The sequence below is a fragment of the Larimichthys crocea genome, chromosome XVI (assembly GCF_000972845.2).
Source record: "Larimichthys crocea isolate SSNF chromosome XVI, L_crocea_2.0, whole genome shotgun sequence".
Classification (NCBI taxonomy): Eukaryota; Metazoa; Chordata; class Actinopteri; family Sciaenidae; genus Larimichthys; species Larimichthys crocea.
This window is the reverse complement of record NC_040026.1, coordinates 496,677-517,822: the sequence shown is the minus strand read 5'-3', so window position 1 is coordinate 517,822 and position 21,146 is coordinate 496,677. Positions and strand designations below refer to the sequence as shown.

Genomic DNA, 21,146 nt, shown 5'->3' with positions numbered 1-21,146 from the left:
TGACACCATTTTTTTCTGAACACCAAATTGTTGCATTTAAATTAAATCCAAACAAATTTGCAAAAAAACGAAACAAAAAAACAAGTAGCTGCCCCTGAAGAACCACATCTGGATGTGACCCCAAAACAACAACAGGTATGTAATTACTGTTGAACCGAAAAACTATTTCAAGGAACTGTGCAAAGCTGATGCATCCCAAAAAGTTATTTTTGTTAATGGGCAGTTGGGGCTTCCTGATTCACTTGTGAAGGCAGCTAAAATCAACACCTTGATTCAAATCCGTCTCCGCTACATAAATAAATAATAATACTGGGAAATCTTAATTTCTTTCTTCCAGAGGGAACAAAGCAGGGCCGGTTCTAGGCAGGGGCAAGAGGGGGCAGTGCCCCCTTAAATAAATGTCTTGCCCCCTCAAATCAAAATTTAGAAGTTGAGAAAGCAAATTTTCATATGCTCACATAATTTATACGCTGGCTGCTACGAGTTGACAAAATTATTTGTAGTAGCGGAAAAAACGCCGAAAAAGAGACACACGGTACAGTATTAGCTTTTCTCTATCACTCCACTGTACGTGATATTCACAGGCTGCGCAGCACACACACCCCTCCTCTCAGCGCCCAGTAAACACCCAATCACTGTTGCAGTATGCAAATGAGGCAAGACGTAGCCTGACTGTGTACTGTCAGGTTTCAGCATGAGTATTGACGGAGCTGACGAAAGACAGACACGCTGCCTTGACTATTTGTGCCATTCTATGCACAGCCCATAAGAAGAGGTAACGACGAATGTTATGGTCAAAGAAATAGCTGGGCAGACGTGGGCAGTACGGACTGTCAGTTCTTCAGAGGGAACTGGAGTAAGCAGCATCAAGTCTTTCACTTAACTGCTAAGACCACTGTTCTGTGTTGTTGACACCAATGGTCCGGCCAATCACAATTGACTTGTAAAAGCACCGAGTTTTTACAAACACTTAGACAGTATGCTTTCGGTGGCTACCCCTCCCCCACTCTCACGAAAAAAAATGATACATCAGTCAAGAATTCCATGGCAGGCAACTAGTAAAAATGCAGGACTGGATAAGTCCCGAGGCCAGGTTACTCAAATAGCGAGGACTGCTCGCATCCAGAATATACCAACATGCTTGCCCTTCCTGATGGCAGAAAAGAAAAGAAAAAGGTTAAAGCAATTAAAGTGCAATTGCAATCGTGAAATAATAAGACGTCACGTCAGTATGGACTAGCAGGAACACAAATGCATCAAAGCTGCACCAACTTAAGGTAGGACAGCGGGTTTTCTTTAACATAGGCCCGCCGTGGCACTAGTTAACACGACAGTATCAATAAATATTATTTTGATCGAATCTGAACTCATTTCACATAGGAGTACAGTCTAGTTATTGTGACTTCTACTAGCATCAAATTCGTAGCATTACTATAAGCACAAAAAGTGCTGGAGTATGGTCTGTACACATGATGCCCCCTTAACATTTCTGACTGCCCCCTCATATCTGCCTGCCTAGAACCGGGGCTGGAACAAAGCCTTAATTTGTGGCAGGCCTTTAATTCTGTTTTAACTAGATTTGATCATATTTGAATTAACCCTCACTCTGTTGTTATTTGCCCCAGTCATAATAATAATAATAATAATCATCATCATCATCTATTTATACATATGATTATGAATATAGATATTTAAAGTTGAGTTATAGCGAGTGGGGTAAACCTTGCTTGCTGTTACTGTAACATTCCTGAAGGTGGCAGCAGGACCCTGTAATGAATTATTCACTTTTTTAAAAACTCTGTAAACCTATGTAAAATGTATAATTAGAGCACGGATTAAATGGCACATCTTTTTTAATGTGAAGAAGATACATAGTCATTTTATTTCAATTCCAAGTTTATTTTATTAAGATAATCACTATGTCAAGGAGATCAGTACTTGATTAGTGTTGTCTGCCCATTCAGCTATTGATATGGACATTTTTGTTATAGTTATTAATTTAACTAACTGATGTGACTGAATTAATTACTTGGTTATTGTCTAACCATTCTTAATGGTGGTGTACTGATGTGAATTAAATTAAAGTTATTTGTTAATTATTTCCAAGCGACAACATCCATGCCTGTAAAGTGAAACTTTAGAGAATCTCCATAAGTCCCCATGTTGAAATGTCCAACTTCACAGCAGAAATAAACATGAAATTTTTTTGGTCTCTGTAGCTAATTTCCCCGTTCATGACAACTGTACTGAGGGTGAAATTTATAGAACTTACCTGTTCAAATTATATTAAAACTTAAATTTATGCACAAGTAACAGCATGGCTGCTTTGATTGACAGGTGCCGTTACAGGGGGCTTGTTGCACCCAGATGATGCATGTCTTTGGGGATTTTTAGATTTGGCCTGGAGGTGGAAGAGCATGGAGGTGGCCATAGATTTTGAGCTTCAAACCAGCTCTTTGGAAACCTGTGGATGATATCATGCATACACAGTCAGTTCTTCATACTGTCTGTGATTATTGCTTAAATCTTTAACATTTCATTGTAGTTTATAACCTAAATATGAAAAGTAATGCACTTTGAGTGGTCGGAAGACTAGAAAAGCACTATCTAAGTACAGTCCATTTACTATTTACCATTTAACTTGTAATAGTATAGGTCAAATAAATGTGGTGGAGTAAAAAGTACCTGAAATATTTGGTGTAAAGGGGTGAAAGGAACCTGATCAAGGGATTTGAGTTGATAGAAAGAGGAGTGAGCTTGACAGTCAAATGAGAAATGTGGATCCACAGTCAGTGTGGTTTTACAGGATCTTCTATATCAGCGCAGAGAAACAACACATACCTGGTTTTCATTGTCTTAGAATAATACGTATTTACCATTAATGATAAAATTGCATTTTATATGGTGGAATCGGATGGAAGTCTATTCTATTTCTTATGCTTCATATTTTACTTAGCCTATGCAAACCCAGAGCGCAGAAAAGGTTTCCCTCACATGCAAATGAAACTGCTTCCTGAGCCTGTGCACATAGTACTGAATATAATATGCACTGCATATATTCTTGAGTAAATCCAGCCTGTCCCAGAATATCGATATCAACCTTTGCTTAGTATTTGTCTTTAGATTAGATTAAGGGAGGCTTTGATATGACTGCCACTCTTATCTTTTGTGCTTAACACAACAGAATTATAGTTTAATAGTAGTTATTATAGTTTAACAAATCTTTTTGTACTTATAAGATAAACAGACTGTGTGTGACAGATATAGAGAGAAACAGACAGATAAATGTTTTATCAAGAACATTCCCTGTCAAAGTGAGGATACAGATAAAGTGCAGGAGAGAATGAAACAAAAAATCCATTTAACCCTTTTTTATTAACCTTTTTTAGTTTATTACATTATGCTGACATAAAATATAATGATCTAATGATGATATTTAATACTAAACAATGGAAGCTGAAACTGACAACGGCCAGGGAAAAATATTATTTATACCAAGTAAAAGTATAACTTTTTTTTTTTCACCCAGTAAGTTGAAGCATTTTCTGTAGGTGCAATCATCTGGTTTGAGTTTTCCAGAGTTTTTTCAAGATTTTTCAAGTTTCTCTTAAAGGAATTTATCTTTTAACTATGCCTGGCTATAAAGCATCCCTGAGAAAAAGTCTTAATCATTTGGACACATTTACTCAAGAACTCAAGAAAATGGCTCATCATTCTTCACCTACAAGCGTTCTCTTGAATAACAAATAGGAAATGCTCAAAACATTTAATTTCTCTCTTTTTTCTCATAATTTTAATACCAACGTCAAACTCCATTATGCCGTGGTCCTTTTCCACACAGTGTATGATGTAGTAATGATGAACACAAGTCCAAGAAACCCAGTTACTGCTGACAAGCCAATCAACACCTCCACTTGATTATTTGTCTCTGGAGAAAGAGAAAACATGCACACAAACACATGAGACAGCAAATCAGTCAAGAGAACAAATAACAGACAGGAACACAGCTTTACATACTGTATTTGCTTCTTCGTGCAGAGATTAGTAACCGTTTACATACTGATAAGATATGACTTTACAGCGCTTGATAATGCAAAACATGTGTGATGGGTTGAAGTTAGAAGAGTCCTGCAATAAATGTTGTCCTTGTGAAACTTGTGATGAGATAGATTAGATAAGAGAGACCTGGTCAAAGTGCCATTCTCACTTTTTAAAAATTAATTTATGTATTGTGCATACTATCATATATAACTAGACTGGAGTGATTTTTTAATATGTTTATTTTTTAACCTCAAATCATCATAGTCATCATAGCATCTCACAGTCTAGATCAGCAAATGAAGTTGTAGTTTAGTTGTCATTGTGTAACCAAAGTATGGAACTTAAGTCACAGGCAGTGTTATATGGGGGGAAATTAAGCCGTCATGAACAGCACTGGTGTGTGAGGCGTCCTATCATTGCAGTTTATGACCTTTTGTATTATCAGAATTTTATTTAGTAATATTTGGAAAAGAAAACAATCTATGTACATGTAGAATATTTAACAAAATATTTTCATATACAAACAGCTAAGTTTGCTTTGGAATTAGTCCTTTCTATATGTGTATGTCTTTCTGTCCTACTCAAGCTCCTCACCACTGTTATGTTGTAAGTAATGGTTCAAATAACATGTATGAATTTTTAATGATGATGACAGTCATGACTACAATATTCATGCAGTTGTCAGCTGTTGATGATATTGAAGTCACAAGTAAATAGTCGTGTAGAGGGAGTAGGGGAAAACACACCCCCAGGGTGGTCCGCAGTAAGGATGAAAGTGGATATGGTGTGTCTGCCACTCTCAAATACTTTAGGGTCTGCCCATCAGGAAGTCAAGGATGCACATACACAGTGAGGTGTTTAGTCTATGTAGGGTGGTGTGAAAATGTGTGCTATGTAGTCAGTCCAATGTGCTGGACACTCAAAGTAATAATAACATGCAATTATGTTTGCTTTTAAAAGACTAAATCTCTGTGTTATCTGTATATTTGAGTCAGATTGCCTGAATTTACCTTTTATCACTCATCAGAGAAATGTAATTTGTTAAAACATGATTGACTGCCTACAATAAACATGCTGGATAGTTCAGCACAAAGTTTATCTGTTTAGTTTACCTGCTAGAGATGCATCAGCACTTAGTGGGTGGGTGGTCTATATAGAAGCTACCCTGGGGAGATAGGTGTTGCCCAAGGCTGTGCCATCGGTGGTGTGCCAAGGGCACTATATAAGTACAGTCCATTTACCATTGGCTGCCCATTTAGTTTGTGGTTAGACTTCCCTTTGTACATGAAATAAGCGGGACATTGTACAATTTCAATTTTTGGATTTTCTGATCTAAGTTATGGTTGGTAGACATTGCAATAGTGTAAGGGGAGAGCTTTTAAGTCGGGATGATCTCAACTAAAGTTTTTGAACATGATGTTCTGTGTATCTTAACAAGAACCCACAACCATCATAGGGTCAAGAATGAACTTTCCGAGTCATCACAATTAGCCTTTTAAGTTGTGTCTCATAATGCAGTTTGAGATAGACTATATAGTATTCTATGTCTTGGTAATTATCTAGCACTAAATCTAAGGGATAGATTAGGTGCTTTGAAGTGGGGTGGCTTTGGTTCAGGTCATAGATCTAGTATGGTTGCTAGTAATGATCCAAGAGACCATTTCAGTCAATATCCTTGAGGAAGAGATTGAATCTAATGCTCCAGATGGCTGTGGTGAGCTTAGTATCAACATGAGCACTTTAGACAGGAAGGGCTGTATCATTCCTGATGAGCTTTCAGCACCTTGTATGGCAGCACGTGTTGTAAAAGAGCTTTGAGTGGTTGGTAGATCAGAATAGTATTACATAAATACAAGTAAATCTCTTCAAAATACCCAAACTATCAAGTTCAGACAAGTTCATATATTTATACACTTACTTCCTTCATCTTCCACTGTGTTTTTGCTGGAAACCAACATGTGTTTGATATTCTCCAGGTGTCCATCATTGATCTCTGGGTTTATGCACAGTAGATGGCACATCAGTGGATACACATCAACCAGGTCAAAGGGATCTATTGTCATGTTTTTCTTGAAGTCTGGTCCCACCACCCTGAAGAAGGATTTCATATCCATGACTTCATTATCAAAGCCGTGCTCTCCTTTGTGGTTATTCAAAGGTAATAACTATATGGACACAGAAAACAGAAATTTTATGAGAAAATATAATTTCATAATTGCTGGCACTTGGGCTTTATTGCCTTTATTTGATAGAATGGAGTCAAGAAACTGACTGTGAGGTCAGATGTTGGGGTGACAAGCAACAAATATGCCCAGTCCGCTTTGAACAGGGGCATTTTGATTAACACTCTCAGTGACATTCACAAGATCATGTAGTACCCTTTAAATTAGATGCAATCTGACTCTCATTCAATGCTCCTAACCTGGGTGTCAGTAATTAAATAATTACATTTTAATTTTGGAGTTGGCTAAGAGTAATTTCTACAACTCTCAGGAGAGAGAAAAAGATGGAGGATAGAAGCAGCTGCTACAGCACACCCAGCAATACATCTATAAATTGGAAGAACGTGGTATGCATTGCTCTGAGCATGTAACAAGTAGTTACAGGTACCCACATGTTAACTTATCAATATGTGCTACATAAACTAAACTGTACATTCACTTACCCCGTTGACAATGTATCCAGGGTCAGCGATGAGGATTATGGGCAGGAGTCGAGGATGGTTACTGTAGTGCAGTCTAGCTGGCATCTCCTCCTTTTTATACACATGAAGGTGAGGGTGGCCTCCTTTCAGAGCCCGGTAGACCTTCTCCAGCATCCCCTCTTTAGGAAGCAGCATTCCAACAGGACCATAATCCAATAGTTGGAACTGGATATCCTTGAAGTTGAACCCTGGTATCTTAGAGAGTATGATCTTCTTAACTTGTCCACCCTGTAAAATTCTAGCCATCCCATGGTCAGTAGTGATGATAATGTTAAGCTGGTCAGTAAGGCCATGGTCTTGGATTGTATCTCGGATGTAGCCGACAGTACGGTCCACTTGCCGTACCATCTCTTTACATTCAGGGGAATCTGGTCCATATTTGTGACCTGCCAAATCTGGTTCTCCAAAGTACAGAGAGACAAAGTCCAGGTTCTGTTGATGGAACCACTCTCCAATCACCTTGTCAACATTCAGCCTCCAATCTGTCTCATCAGAATGATTATAGAAAGGAGGTTCCACTTGCTTAACCCTCACAGTCTCCCCTTTGTATGTGGCTGCTGTGCCAGGAAAATGCAGAGAGCCTGCCTTTAGACCCTGAAAAATATAAAATATAAAATATAAATCAATTATTTATACATTTACTGCTGAAATGAATAAATAATTGCTTAGTGTGCATTAAATACCCATCACATACAGATGAACACAATCATTTCTCATTGTAATTAAGTCATCAAATGCAAGTGTATCACACCCATCCTACCGCACCCTTTGAGTTCAAGTCATTAGTAGTTTATGGTATTGCAGTGCCACAATTTAATGGTGATTGCAAGAATAGTGTGCATGCGGGCATCTTTATCAAAGTGAATTAGTGATGAATCACCCATAATGCATAAATCATACATCAATAATAGCCTAATTTTATCCATAATGATGAAGAAACAGAATAATAAAAATGTATGGCAAAAATAACATGTTGTCAATATTTGACCAACATTTCAGAAATCATATTTTCAGGGGAGCTTATGTGTTATTAAGTAAAACCTATTTCCCCCTGGCTTCCCTGTAGTTCACACCCTGACTTGAATCCCGCACTGAAGTGGATGTAGCTGTTGTGGAGAAATTGCTGAAGTCAAAGGTCAATGGTGAGGTCAGGAGGGAAGAAAGTGTTCAGGAGCCTCTGATGTCTTATGCTGTATTATTTATTGACACTTGGCCAAGGAGAATTAGAGACACTTTCAAATCAGAAGTGTCTGAGTCGGTCTCACATTCTGCCAAACTCATCCTAGTGGATAAACTTTAAACCCCAAGATAACACCACAAATACTATACGCCCAGAATTAGTCAAAGATAATGTCTTTACTTATGCAGGTGTTATTGTCAGCATATTCTAGTCTGGAGACACAGATGTCTGTTTACACAGATTGGAACGTCAACGGCAAGCTATCTATTATGTCTAGGAAGGCAGCAATAGGTCTCTTCGACCCCAGCCACCACAGTGTTGAGATATGGTGGCACCTAGTCAAAGCCAAACAATTAATACTGACCTTGTGTAACCTTAAGGATAGAAAATAACATCATAACAGCAGCAAAATAACAAAGGAAATCTGTCATAGACAGATAGATATAAAGAACCTGTTTCTGTGCTGTTATCCAGATTGGTAAGCTGCCATTGTCCCAGTAGGAATCAACAAACTGAGCCTGGTAGTACTGCTTTCTCTCCTGAGTGGTAGTGTTGAACCACATGTTGTGGATTACTCCATGATTCTCGATATAACGTCCTAATGGGAAAAAAAGGAAGATTCACAGAATGATATTACTGAGTGGTTGAATGAATACATGTAACAATAGATTAAACTCTTATGTTTATTATCAAAAAGAGATCCTTTACAAATATGGTGACCTACTTTCACCTCATTACAAGTAGTGTATGAACATTTCTAAACTCACCACAGTGTAATAGTAACTTTGTTTTACTTTTGGTAGACTATCTACAAAAGATGTCAGTTGTTAAAGTGCTAATGATTTGAGTCTTAGTCTCTGATTGTTTTTGGACACATAGACAGCCTCTATGTATACCATTTATGAAGGAGTAGAGATTTCTTGTTTGAAAGTAGGGCTGCACGATATGGCCTATATCCAATATCTCGATATTTTTAAGCTATATCGCGATACACGATATATCAAATCAAATCAAATCAATTTTATTTATATAGCCCAAAGTCACAAAGTACATTTGCCTCAGAGGGCTTTACAATCTGTACAGGGAGTGACACCCTCTGTCCTTAGACCCTCGGTTCGAGTGAGGAAAAAGAGAGAGAGAGAGAGAGAGAGGGTTTTCGGTAAGGGAGATGTGTGCATCTTCAAACAATACCGTGCCTGGCTAGGCATAACCCTGGGTGGGGTCCCCAGGCAGTCTAATCCTATGGCAGCATAACTAAGGGATGACCTGAGCCAGCCCTAACTATAGGCTTTATCAAAAAGGAAAGTCTTAAGTCTATTCTTAAAGGTGTTGACCGTGTCTGCCTCCCGAACCCAGAAAGGTAGTTTGTTCCACAGAAGAGGAGCCTGATAGCTGAAAGCTCTGGCTCCCAATCTACTTTTGGAAACTATAGGAACCACAAGGAACCCAGCGTCCTGAGAGCGCAGTGTTCTAGAGGGGTAATAAGGTATTATGAGCTCTTTTAGATAAGATGGTGCCTGACCATGAAGAGCTTTGTAAGTAAGGAGAAGAATTTTAAATTCTATTCTAGATTTAATAGGTAGCCAATGCAAGGAAGCCAAAATGGGAGAGATGTGATCTCTGATCTTGGTTCCTGTCAGAACACGTGCAGCAGCATTCTGAATTAACTGCAAAGTCCTAAGAGACTTATTAGAGCAGCCTGATAACAAAGAGTTACAATAGTCCAGCCTTGAAGTAACAAATGCGTGGACTAGTTTTTCTGCATCCGCCTGAGAGACAATGCGTCTGATTTTAGCGATGTTACGTAAGTGGAAGAATGCAGTCCTCGAAATTTGTTTTATGTGGACGTTAAAGGACAAATCCTGATCAAAAACAACTCCAAGATTCTTTACAGTGGAGCTGGAGGCCAGGGTGATCCCATCTAAAGTAACTAAGTCTCTAGAAAGAGAGTTTCTGAGGTGTTTGGGTCCAATTACAAGAACTTCAGTTTTGTCTGAATTTAACATCAAAAAATTGTAGGTCATCCAACTTTTTATATCCTTAAGGCATGCTTGGAGTTTAGTTAACTGATTGGTTGCATCAGGCTTGATCGATAAATATAATTGGGTGTCGTCAGCATAACAATGAAAATTGATAGAGTGATTCCTAATAATGTTCCCTAAAGGAAGCATATATAAACTGAATAGAAGTGGTCCAAGTACAGAACCTTGTGGGACTCCATGACAAACTTTGGTCTGCATGGAGGATTCATCATTGACGTGAACAAACTGAGATCGATCTAAAAAATACGATTTAAACCAGCTTAGGGCGGTTCCTTTGATGCCAATTCGATGTTCCAGTCTCTGTAAAAGAATTTGATGGTCAATGGTGTCAAATGCAGCACTAAGATCTAACAGGACAAGTACAGAGATGAGTCCTTTGTCTGATGCCATTAGGAGGTCATTTGTAACTTTGACTAATGCGGTCTCTGTGCTATGATGCACTCTAAATCCTGACTGAAAATCCTCAAATAGACTATTGTTATGGAGAAAGTCACACAGCTGATTAGCTACAGCTTTCTCAAGTATCTTAGACAGAAAGGGAAGGTTTGATATCGGTCTGTAGTTGGCTAAGACCTCTGGGTCTAGAGTGGGCTTTTTAAGAAGAGGTTTAATTACAGCTACCTTAAAGGACTGTGGTACATATCCTGATAATAAAGACAGATTAATCATATCCAATAACGAATTACTAACTACAGGTAAAACATCCTTGAGCAACCTGGTTGGGATGGAGTCTAAGAGACAGGATGACGGCTTAGCTGCAGAAATGATTAAAGTTATTTGATGAAGGTCGATGGGGGAAAAACAGTCTAAATACATATCAGGTTTTACAGCTGTTTCAAAACTTGCTGTATCAGAATGCAGATCAATGTCTGTTGAGGGCAAGAGGTGATGGATTTTGTCTCTAATAGTTATAATCTTATCATTAAAGAAGCTCATGAAGTCATTGCTACTTAGACCTAAAGGAATAGATGGTTCAGTAGAGCTGTGATTCTCTGTTAGCCTGGCTACAGTGCTGAAGAGAAACCTGGGGTTGTTCTTATTCTCCTCAATTAAAGAAGAGTAATAGGCTGCTCTGGCATTACGGAGAGCCTTCCTGTATGTTTTGAGATTATCTTGCCAGACTAGATGAGATTCTTCCAGTTTAGTGGCACGCCATTTGCGTTCAGATTTACGTGCCTCTTGCTTTAATTTACGAGTCTGCTGGCTATACCATGGTGCTAGCCTTCTTTGTTTAATTATCTTCTTTTTCAGAGGTGCAATAGAGTCTAGAGTTGTCCGTAATGAGCCTGTAATACTATCAACAAGATGGTCTATTTGTGGGTGGCTAAAGGAAGTAGACAAGTCCTCTGTTACAGTTAGACATGGCATTTGATTCAATGCTGAAGGAATCACTTCCTTAAATTTGGCTACAGCACTATCAGATAAACATCTGCTGTAGAAGCTTCTACACAAAGGCTTATAGTCCGGTAGTATGAACTCAAAGGTTATTAAAAAATGGTCAGACAGAAGAGGATTCTGTGGGAAGACTATTATATTATCAATTTCAATGCCATATGAAAGAACAAGATCAAGAGTGTGGTTCAGACAATGAGTCGGTTTATTTACACTTTGACAAAAGCCAATTGAGTCTAATAGAGAGATAAACGCAGTACTAAGACTATCATTGTGGTTGTCCACATGAATGTTAAAATCACCTACAATAATTACTTTATCTGTTTTAAGGATCAAGCCTGATGCAAATTCTGCAAATTCAGATAAAAATTCAGAATAAGGACCTGGAGCTCGATATACTGTAACAAATAAAATTGGCTGTAAAGTTTTCCAGGTTGGGTGAGTGAGGCTAAGGACAAGACTTTCAAATGAATTATAATTTAGTTTAGGTTTGGGATTTATTAATAGACTTGAGTCAAATATGGCTCCAACTCCACCACCTCGACCAGTACTTCGAGGAACATGAGTATTATAATGACTCGGAGGAGTGGATTCATTTAAGCTAACATATTCATCCTCCTGCAGCCAGGTTTCAGTGAGGCAAAACAAATCAATATCATAGTCAGATATTAATTCATTGACTAAGACAGCTTTAGATGACAAAGACCTGATATTCAATAGTCCACATTTAATTCTCTTATTTTGGACTGTTGGAGATGTGGATTTAATTTTTATTAAGTTTTTATGATGAACTCCTCTTCTGTTTGTTTTATCTTTAAATAATGTAGGTGGACGGGGGACAGACACAGTCTCTATACTAAAGGACTGGGTGGGCAACTGCTCTAATGGAGGTGCAGAGAAGCGTGTAAGACTGCAGCTCTGCTTCCTGGTCTCAACTCTGGGTTGTCGACATGGTTTTGGTCAGCTAATAAACTTGGCCATATTTCTAGATATGAGAGCTGCTCCATCCAAAGTGAGATGGATGCCGTCTCTCCTAATCAGACCAGGTTTTCCCCAGAAAGGTGTCCAATTATCTATGAAGTCCACATCGTTTGCTGGACACCACCTCGACAGCCAGCGGTGAAATGACAACATGCGGCTAAACATGTCATCACTGGTCACATTGGGGAGGGGACCAGAGAAAACTATCGTTTTGGCGTATTCACACACCGATGAAACATTAATTTTAGTGACCTCTGATTGGCGTAACCGGGTGTCATTACCGCCGACGTGAATAACAATCTTACTGTATTTACGCTTGTCCTTAGCCAGCAGTTTAAAAAAAGACTCGATGTCGCCCGCTCTGGCCCCCGGGATGCATTTAACGTTTGCATTCACGTTTCTGACTATGGAGCTGCCAATGACCAGAGTTGGCCTCTCAGCGGGTGTGTCGCTGAGCAGGGAAAATCTGTTTGAAACGTGGAGTGGTTGGTGGTGTACCGTGGGCTTCAGTTTGGGGCTATGCCTCCTTCGAACAGTCACCCAGCCTCCCGGCTGCTCGGGAACTACCGGGGGACGGCTAGCTGAAGCTACCTGTGGCTGTACCGCACCGGCTACAGGGGACTGGCTAACTATCTGAGCTACTGACTGTTCGGTGGTGCGGTACCGTGCCTCTAACTCACTGACCCTCGCCTCCAAAGCTACAAATAAACTACATTTATTACAAGTACCGTTATCACTAAAGGAGGACGAGGAGTAACTGAACATGTGGCACACAGGACAGGAGAGAGCAGGAGAGGAGAGAGATGCCATTGCTATAGCTAGGCTAGTTAGTGTGGCTAACAGAAACTGGAGAAACTATCAGATTCTAGTTACTAGATTCAGAGAGCTGTTTATGCACAGACAGAACAAGTCAAAGGATAGTGCAGAGATAAGTAGATAGTCGCTGATGTGAGAAATATACGGAAATCTGTTCAGGTGAGCAGAGCAGAAAGCACCGTGGCAACAACACCGATACCGGAAGTGACACAATACGTTACCGCAAAGCACGAAGAGGAGGAGTCTGCAGGGCTGTAATATATATCTTGATATTTTTATTTCTCCTGTAAATCACTATGAATGTTAAATTCAACCCTTTGATGCAAAAAATAACATCAGTATGATGATTCAAGTAGACCCTTCTATTAGAGTTTTTGTTCATTTGCATGCAAAAAGTGGAAAATCACAATCAAATAAATTTTAGCAAACCCCCTTTATTTCAAATTAGGGTGCTGCACTCACAAGTTTTTAACAAATAAAGTTGAATAATAACATGGTAGGCCGTTCTACTGTGGCCTAGTTCTCAAAGACCCTTAACAAAAACAGAGCTCAGAGAAACAAAAAAGTGCATTCAACAAGAATCCCCTGAGTAGGACATTTCAAACAATATAAATTAAAGTGCACTTCTTCTGATCAACAACAGATCATTTTAAAAGTAAAATAAAATTAGCAAACGAAAGAGGCAGAAGTCTAGGTTGTGACTGTGAAAACCACTCAGAACAGTAACAGTCACATCACAGGAGGAGTGGGAACATCTGTGTATATATGTTGTTTGTGACCAACCAATCAGTAGACACAGTTTTCTAGAGGTTTTGTGCCAAAAACACAAGCATATCAACAGCATCTGGCTTGAGTGATGCCCGGTGACATGTGACCACATTCCCACTGGTACTAAATACCCTTTCTGATGGGGAACTAGTGGCGGCCACACACAGATACTTTTTTGCCAAATTTTTCAGGTTTGGAAACACTTCCTCATGGTCCTTCCACCCCTGCAGGGGATCTGTTTCACTGTCAGCACTAACAGAAAGCAAGTAGGCAGACAACTCTGTTTTCATCAGTTCCTGGAGCGATGGTGTGGCTGTGGCAGAGGATGTTGTTGCCTTTTTGAAGAAACTTCTGAGGGTTTTCTTTTTTGGTGGCTCTGGTTCTGAGACTGTTGGTGCTTCATGAGGCTGTGAAGCAGCTGATCCTGCTGTGCCCTGGTCAGACAGCAACCACTCCGTCTCCATCTCCAATATGGCTCTGCACTTGATTTCCTCCACTTTGTCTGCAGTAATGTATGTTGTCTTGAACCTGGGATCCACTAACGATGCCATGTCCAGCAGAGCATAGGTGGCAGGATCAGCAAATTTCTCCCTCAGGTAATACTCAGCTTAACACTGCATGAAAAATTAAATGAAATACTTTAATTTAATTTTTAACTACATGAAAAAAATCATGAATACTCAGTGTTTAATTGCATGTGACAAATTATGAAATGCTGACTTAGTAATATTTACCATTGTTGATAATAAAAGTGATTGGTAATTTCCTATAAGAGGGAGGCAAACCTACACTAATAGACTACTCACCAATCGCAAGGTGCAGCCGATGGCCAAAACACTGCAGTCTTGTCCACTCATTCAGGCTCACAGCTTTGACTATATTAGCCCCATTGTCCGTGGTGATGCACACTTGATGAGTTCCATGACATGAGAGCATCTTGCAGCCCCTGTGCAATGAGCTCTCCTGTATGATCATCTGGAAAAAAGCTTGTTTGAAGGCACAAACTTTTCAACTCCCAGTTGTCAATGTAATGTACTGTTAAGCTAAGATAAGGCGTTGTGGAGAAATGGGTCACATTTGTTAGCTGGTGGGCCACCTTTTCTCTAACTGAAATGTACAACTCTGGCAGCGCTTTTCCTGCAAAAAAATTGCGACCAGGCAAATCATACTTTGGGTCAAGTGTCTTAATGAGATTTTTGAATCCTGGCTTTTCCACAACACTAACCGGAGCCATGTCTTTGGCGATGTATCTTGTCACTGCGTTCATTATCTCTTTCCATTTTGCACTTTTTTTGTCAAATGGCATGGAACTGGCAAATGAAGAGGCCAAAGTCATCTGCTTTGGTGCTTGTACCTTGGACTTATGTGGTGTAGGTGACGTGGACATGCAGAGCTTGTGGCATTCCTCGTTTTGTAGTGGGTGACATTTAAGGTGATGGAATAAATTTGTGGTGCTGCTACCTTTAGTAGCAACGGTTTTGCGGCATATCTTGCATAAAACCGTATTTTGTTCCACATCTAAAAAACTCCAGAGAATTAAATGCCGACGGCTTAAAACATTTACGTGACAAGTACTTGATGGTCGTTTCATACATCTCACGTAGAACAAGCCGCGATATATCGAGTATATTCGATATATCGCCCACCCTTATTTGGAAGGTTTAAATCATTTTAAACCTTAATCTAGTTTTTGAGTCAATTATAATGGGACACTGGTGCGATTAGCCATGTAATGATTAAACATACCTTTGCTAAAGGTGTATTATGTAAAATGCTGATGGGATATTAAGAGTTGCTGCCTTTATTTTGTGGAAGATAGCCCTTTGTAGTGTTCCACCACTGCCTTGTGAGAGCACTCACTGCAATGACTAGGTGGAGGGCAGGCCTTTTCATGATAGACAGGTGTTGAGTGGTGGCTGAATTGTGCTGGGCATACAAAAATCTATGTGAGCTGCAGTTTCTGAAGGTTGACAGGTAGTAGAAGAGGGTGGACTGATGCAGTATAGATATTTGGTTGGTTAAAAGTGAACTGCAGGTGAAAACTGGAAGTAGGGGATGTAAGACCATCCAGAGATAAAGACGGATAGCAGACAAAAGGCACATTAACAATACCTTGATGACCACAGGGTGAAATATGTTCATAATAAAATTATTATTAAAACTTCAAGCTTCTGCTTTTGATAAAAAATTTAACAAATATTCCTGAAAGAGTAATAGTCAACCAACTGACAGTAGACAGCAGGAGAGTCTCACACATAGGAACAGCTGGAGTTGGGGCAATAACCAAAAAGACATGAACAATCAGAACTCTTGCATCATATAATTTCTCTTTCTGTATTTAAGCAAAGTTTTGAACCCAAGGATGCAATGCATTCTGGTTAAAAATATAATATTTGACACAGTAGACAAGTGATCAGGAGGTTGCTTCTTGAATTTGTAAAAAGAACTGTCACACCGCGGTGAGGTCAAGTTGGGTTTTTGTTCTGTTTCGTCATTTCCTGTTTTATTTTGATATTTACCTGTCCTCTCGTTTCAGGTCTCCCTTTGTCTTGTGCCAAAGTGTTTCGTCCTACGATTGATCACCTAAGCCTTCTTTCTTGCCTGTCCACAGCCTTAGCCTTGTTGCATGAGTGTTCCTTTGTTTTTTGCCTCGATTGAGTGATTTTTTTTGTTGTAAATTTCGTAGTATAGCCATTTGTTTCTTTGTGCTTAGTATAGTTGTTTTTCAGCCTCCCAGGAGAGATTTTCAGTTAGTGTTTTGCAGCCTTTTGATTTTCCTCGTTGTGAGTGATTTTGATTTTGATAATTTTTATAAAGCAGTTTAGAGTTTTTCCTCCTTTGGAGTGATTTTTGTTTTCCATAGTTTAGGCCTGTTTTCATAGCCTGCCATAGCCTCACTCTGTCGAGGGTTTTTGTTTATTCAATAAATAAGCTCATTGACACCTCTGCGCCTCAGTCCTGTTTCTGAGTCCGGCCTGACAAGAACTAGTCAAATACTCGATTAGAGGGAGGAAAATCACACACATCCAACAACTGGAAACAATGAATGCAATATTAATAAATACTCAAACTTATACCTATCCCAGGCCTGTAGTTTTTTTGTTTGTTTTTTTCTGGAGATAATCCTTGCATATACCATTTACTATCGTCAAATGAACACAAGCAAAGAGACATATCAGACATTTTGAAAATCTTCAAGAATGACCTTTTACATAATATATTTGTCTGAAAGTGGACAGTATAAAGTCAGTGTGTGTGTGTGTATGTATGTAAACAGGATTTCTCACTCTTACTCAAAGCCTACAGCACAGTAACTAAAAACAAATTCTTCTCATCTGAAAAACACACAATGAAAGCCAACAACAGCACCAGCTGGGAGTGTACACCACCTCTAATTCTGGCATGCCATTCAGGGAATTAAACCTTTGAAATTATGGAATGAAACTTTGAATATATGGAGTGAACCCTTGAATATATTGAATGAAGTCTGAATATATTGAATGAAACTCTGAATTATTGAATGAAACCTTGAATATATGAATGAAATTCACTGACGTCAGACTTCGCGGCAGTGCCTGCAGCCATCTTGTGTAACAGTCTGTAAAAGCGAAAGACAATGAGTCAGGCCGCTCGCAGTCTAGTTGCAGCGATATTAAGCAATGAGGACATGATAAATACACTGCGAATGCGTGCCGAAATCCTCCCGAAAAAGTTTGCTCAATTTTTAACCGTGGCAGGCCTACAACAGGCATAAAGTTTCGCCATAATCTCATTATGCATTTGTCTGTCTGTCCGCAGTCCACTGTGTGAGTAAGTGCCCAAAGCTGACAATGTGTCGCGGATCATAAAATACGTTCAATACTAAACCACCAAATTCACCCTGCATTGGTCTATGAATGTGGATGATGCTTATTGTATCTAAACAATATATGAAGAGCTTCTCTTTCAATTCATGAAATCCCTGTAGCCGCAGCAGCTTCTCCAGTCCCGGAGAAGTGTCGCGTCAGAGAGCAGTGCCATTACGCACGACCAATCACTGTGTTTTACCTTCATTAAATCACCTGAAAACTATATCAAGCTAACCATACAGTGTATTGGACCCTTTCTTGTGTATGGGTGGAGATTGTACACTGGGTCAGGATCGGACTGGGAACAAAATTCGGCCCTGGCATTTTTCCTCTGGGCCGGCCCACCATTGGACATATCTGGTGTTTAGCTCGGTAGCTTAAGCAGCCGCTCCATATGCGAAGGCTCGCTGCAGGTTTGACTCCTGACCTGGGCGGCCCTTTCCTGCATCTTAACTCGGATTTTCTCTGCTCCTCCTTTCCTCTTTTTAGAACCTCTGTCGTCCATAATTTATTGTAATTAATATTCGTGCAACATACAGTATGAAGTTTATCTATAGACTGTATATGAGTCTATCCCTGTTTCGGTTTCACATAAACCTAGCGGCTGCATGGACGCATCCATTTGAGGGGGCTGGGGAGGGGGGGTGTAAATCGTAACTTCTGAACCTGTCCTGAAGAGGCAAATATTAACCGATATTAGACAGTGCAACCCAAAGCCTATTCCAAATGGATGCAAATGGGCCGCAAGTCCATTTTGGGCTGCTGGGCAAATGTTGCAAAGGCTACAAAATAACAAATACATACATACAAAAAAACACCGGAGGCCACCGGCCCAAATGTGGCCAAGATGGACCGGCCCATCTGGCATTTGCCCGGTAGCACAGACTGCCAGTCCGAGCCTGCACTGGGTGTTGTGGGGCACTCCTGTGAGGTTGAAGGCATGCTGAGATTGGCCTGATAAACAGTTGCCTGGCCTGTTTTATGTCTGCCACGATTAAAAAGGGAGCGAACTTCCTTGTCAGGAAACGGTATTGCTCAGGGGTATCGGGGGGATTTTGACCCGTAGACGCAGTGTTAATGATGTCCTTAAAGTTTAATATTGCTGCAACGAGATTGTGAGCGGACTGACTCGTTGTCACTCACTTTTAGCTATAGCATCCACACGTTCACAAGATGCCGGTGAAGTCTGACGTCAGTCAAGTTTCATTCAATATATCAAAGTTTCATTCCATATGTTCAAGGTTTCATTCAATATATTCAGACTCATTCAATATATTCAAGGTTTCATTCATCATATATTCAGGTTTCATTCAATATATTCAGACTTCATCAATATATTCAAGGTATTATTCCATATATTCAAGGTTTCATTCATTCCTATATTAACTAATCAATCAATATATTCAAGGTTTCATTCAATATATTCAGACTTCATTTAATATATTCAAGGTTTCATTCAATATATTCAAGGTTTTGTTCAATATATTCAGACTTCATTCATATATTTCAAAGTTTCATTCCATATTCAAGGTTTCATCATTCAATTATATAAAGTTTCATTCCATATATTCAGACTTCATTCAATATATTCAAGGTTCACTCCATATATTCAAAGTTTCATTCAAATAATTCAAAGGTTATTTCCTGAATGGCATGCCATAATATAATAATAATAATATATATATAATATATATAATATAATATATATATATATAATATATAATATATATATACGATATAGGATATATATATAGCAAACTCCATTTAAAAAGAGGTGCTAGATAAGTATGAGAAATGCCATTTTGCCATTTAAAATATAAAGCACTAAAATATTTTTACCTGTCAGCATTGTGAAGTGAGAAGGACTGGTAATGGTGAGGAAGGGTGGAGTAACATAAAGTGCCTTCACACCATCCTCTGCCATCTTATCCAGGTTAGGGGTTTCAACATCTCGATCATAGTCCCAGCGAAAGCCATCAAAAGAGATGAGCAGCAGCTTGTTTCTGTTGCTTGTTGCTGAATGTAGCTCAGATTTAGAGTCCCGCTGTGGAGCAGCAGCACAAAGAGAGCTGGAAATGAGGCTGAGAACAGTAGGGCAAAGCAGCAGCATGACTCAGGATTTAGACCTTGTTAAAAGCGTAAATCCACTTTACACTTTATTTAGACTTTTTCCAGCTGTGTCTTTGTCTCCAAATGAATCATTTACTATAAATCTTGTGGCTACAACCACCTTTGTCCTAAAAGAAAACGGAATTGCTCCTCTCTAATGGCAATATGACCGAAATTTACCCTGAGGCACATATGAGACTGTATTGCTCAATGGTAGTGGATACACCCTTTATTAATGTTTGTTCGGGTTATTGGTCAGCCCTTATCTACCCATACACGTAGGAGGTTATTTTAGTGTACTGTAGTAATAAAATAGGGAAAATGTGTGTGTGTGTGTGTGTACAAAAAAGGAAGAAGTTGCTGAGAATAATTCTCAACTTTTGAACCCTTTGAGATGTGGATAACATGAATACATGTTTGCCCCACAAACCAGGAAGCTGTTCCCCTAATACTAATTTTATTGGTTGTATCTTGGCTTTATTACTTTTTAACATAGAACAGACATGACTTTAATTATACTTATAATTATATACTTATAATTATACTTGTACTGTATTTGTGTGCTTAAACTTTCTGTTTGGTTTCACAAGTTTAGCTCACTCTACATGTCTGTGGGTTAAACAATCTTTTTAGCATCACTTTTCATACCCACTCAGTTATACACATTAAGACTTGGTAGCTGCCCAACGTGATTACGGTCAGCCAAAGTACTTTACGCCCGACGCCCACTACATATATTATTACTGTCATTATTACTACCATATCTATTACTGTAATCATTTTTATCATTCATTATAATTCATTGTCATTTTATCAGTCATTGTACAATATGTTTGTGTTGATTTGTCCTGTACACGTGACATCCGTTGCACGTCTGTCCGTCCTGGGAGAGGGATCCCTCCTCTGTGGCTCTTCCTGAGGTTTATTCCACATTTTTTCCCTGTTAAAAGGGTTTTTGTGGGCAAGTTTTTCCTCACTCGAACCGAGGGTCTAAGGACAGAGGGTGTCACTCCCTGTACAGATTGTAAAGCCCTCTGAGGCAAATGTACTTTGTGACTTTGGGCTATACAAATAAAATTGATTTGATTTGATTTGATTTACAGTAAATGCCTCCATCAATTGGCAGTTTAGGTTTTTCTGATGATGGTTCAACAGCTCTCTTTTCTTTTGCCCACATTTTCTCCCTTCCAGTCATAAGTCTCTATGTTATTAATTGGAGTATGAATAAATGTTTGTGTTACACTAAAATGATTTGCTATGGCTGT

General features: G+C 39.2%; 1 protein-coding gene across 1 annotated transcript; it reads right to left on the bottom strand.

The window, feature by feature from the left end:
* Positions 1-3,677: 3,677 nt before the first annotated feature.
* On the bottom strand, positions 3,678-19,882 carry LOC104938068 (ectonucleotide pyrophosphatase/phosphodiesterase family member 7-like). Its single transcript, XM_027289426.1, has 5 exons — positions 19,612-19,882; positions 8,378-8,523; positions 6,707-7,339; positions 5,960-6,206; positions 3,678-3,928 (listed from the first exon to the last, which is right to left on the bottom strand). The coding sequence occupies exons 1-5, from the start codon at positions 19,880-19,882 to the stop codon at positions 3,816-3,818; spliced, it is 1,410 nt and encodes a 469-aa protein (XP_027145227.1). The 3' UTR covers positions 3,678-3,815.
* Between the last annotated feature and the right edge of the window lie 1,264 nt (positions 19,883-21,146).

What these genes read in the sequence shown, in the direction of transcription:
- LOC104938068 (XM_027289426.1), bottom strand. Translation starts at nt 19,882, where the DNA reads ATGCTGCTGCTTTGCCCTACTGTTCTCAGCCTCATTTCCAGCTCTCTT. An exon ending in CTGGATACATTGTCAACGGG is followed by an intron (nt 6,207 to 6,706) that starts GTAAGTGAATGT and finishes GTGTCCATATAG; the next exon opens with TTATTACCTTTGAATAACCA. An exon ending in CACAGTGGAAGATGAAGGAA is followed by an intron (nt 3,929 to 5,959) that starts GTAAGTGTATAA and finishes CTCTTTCTCCAG; the next exon opens with AGACAAATAATCAAGTGGAG.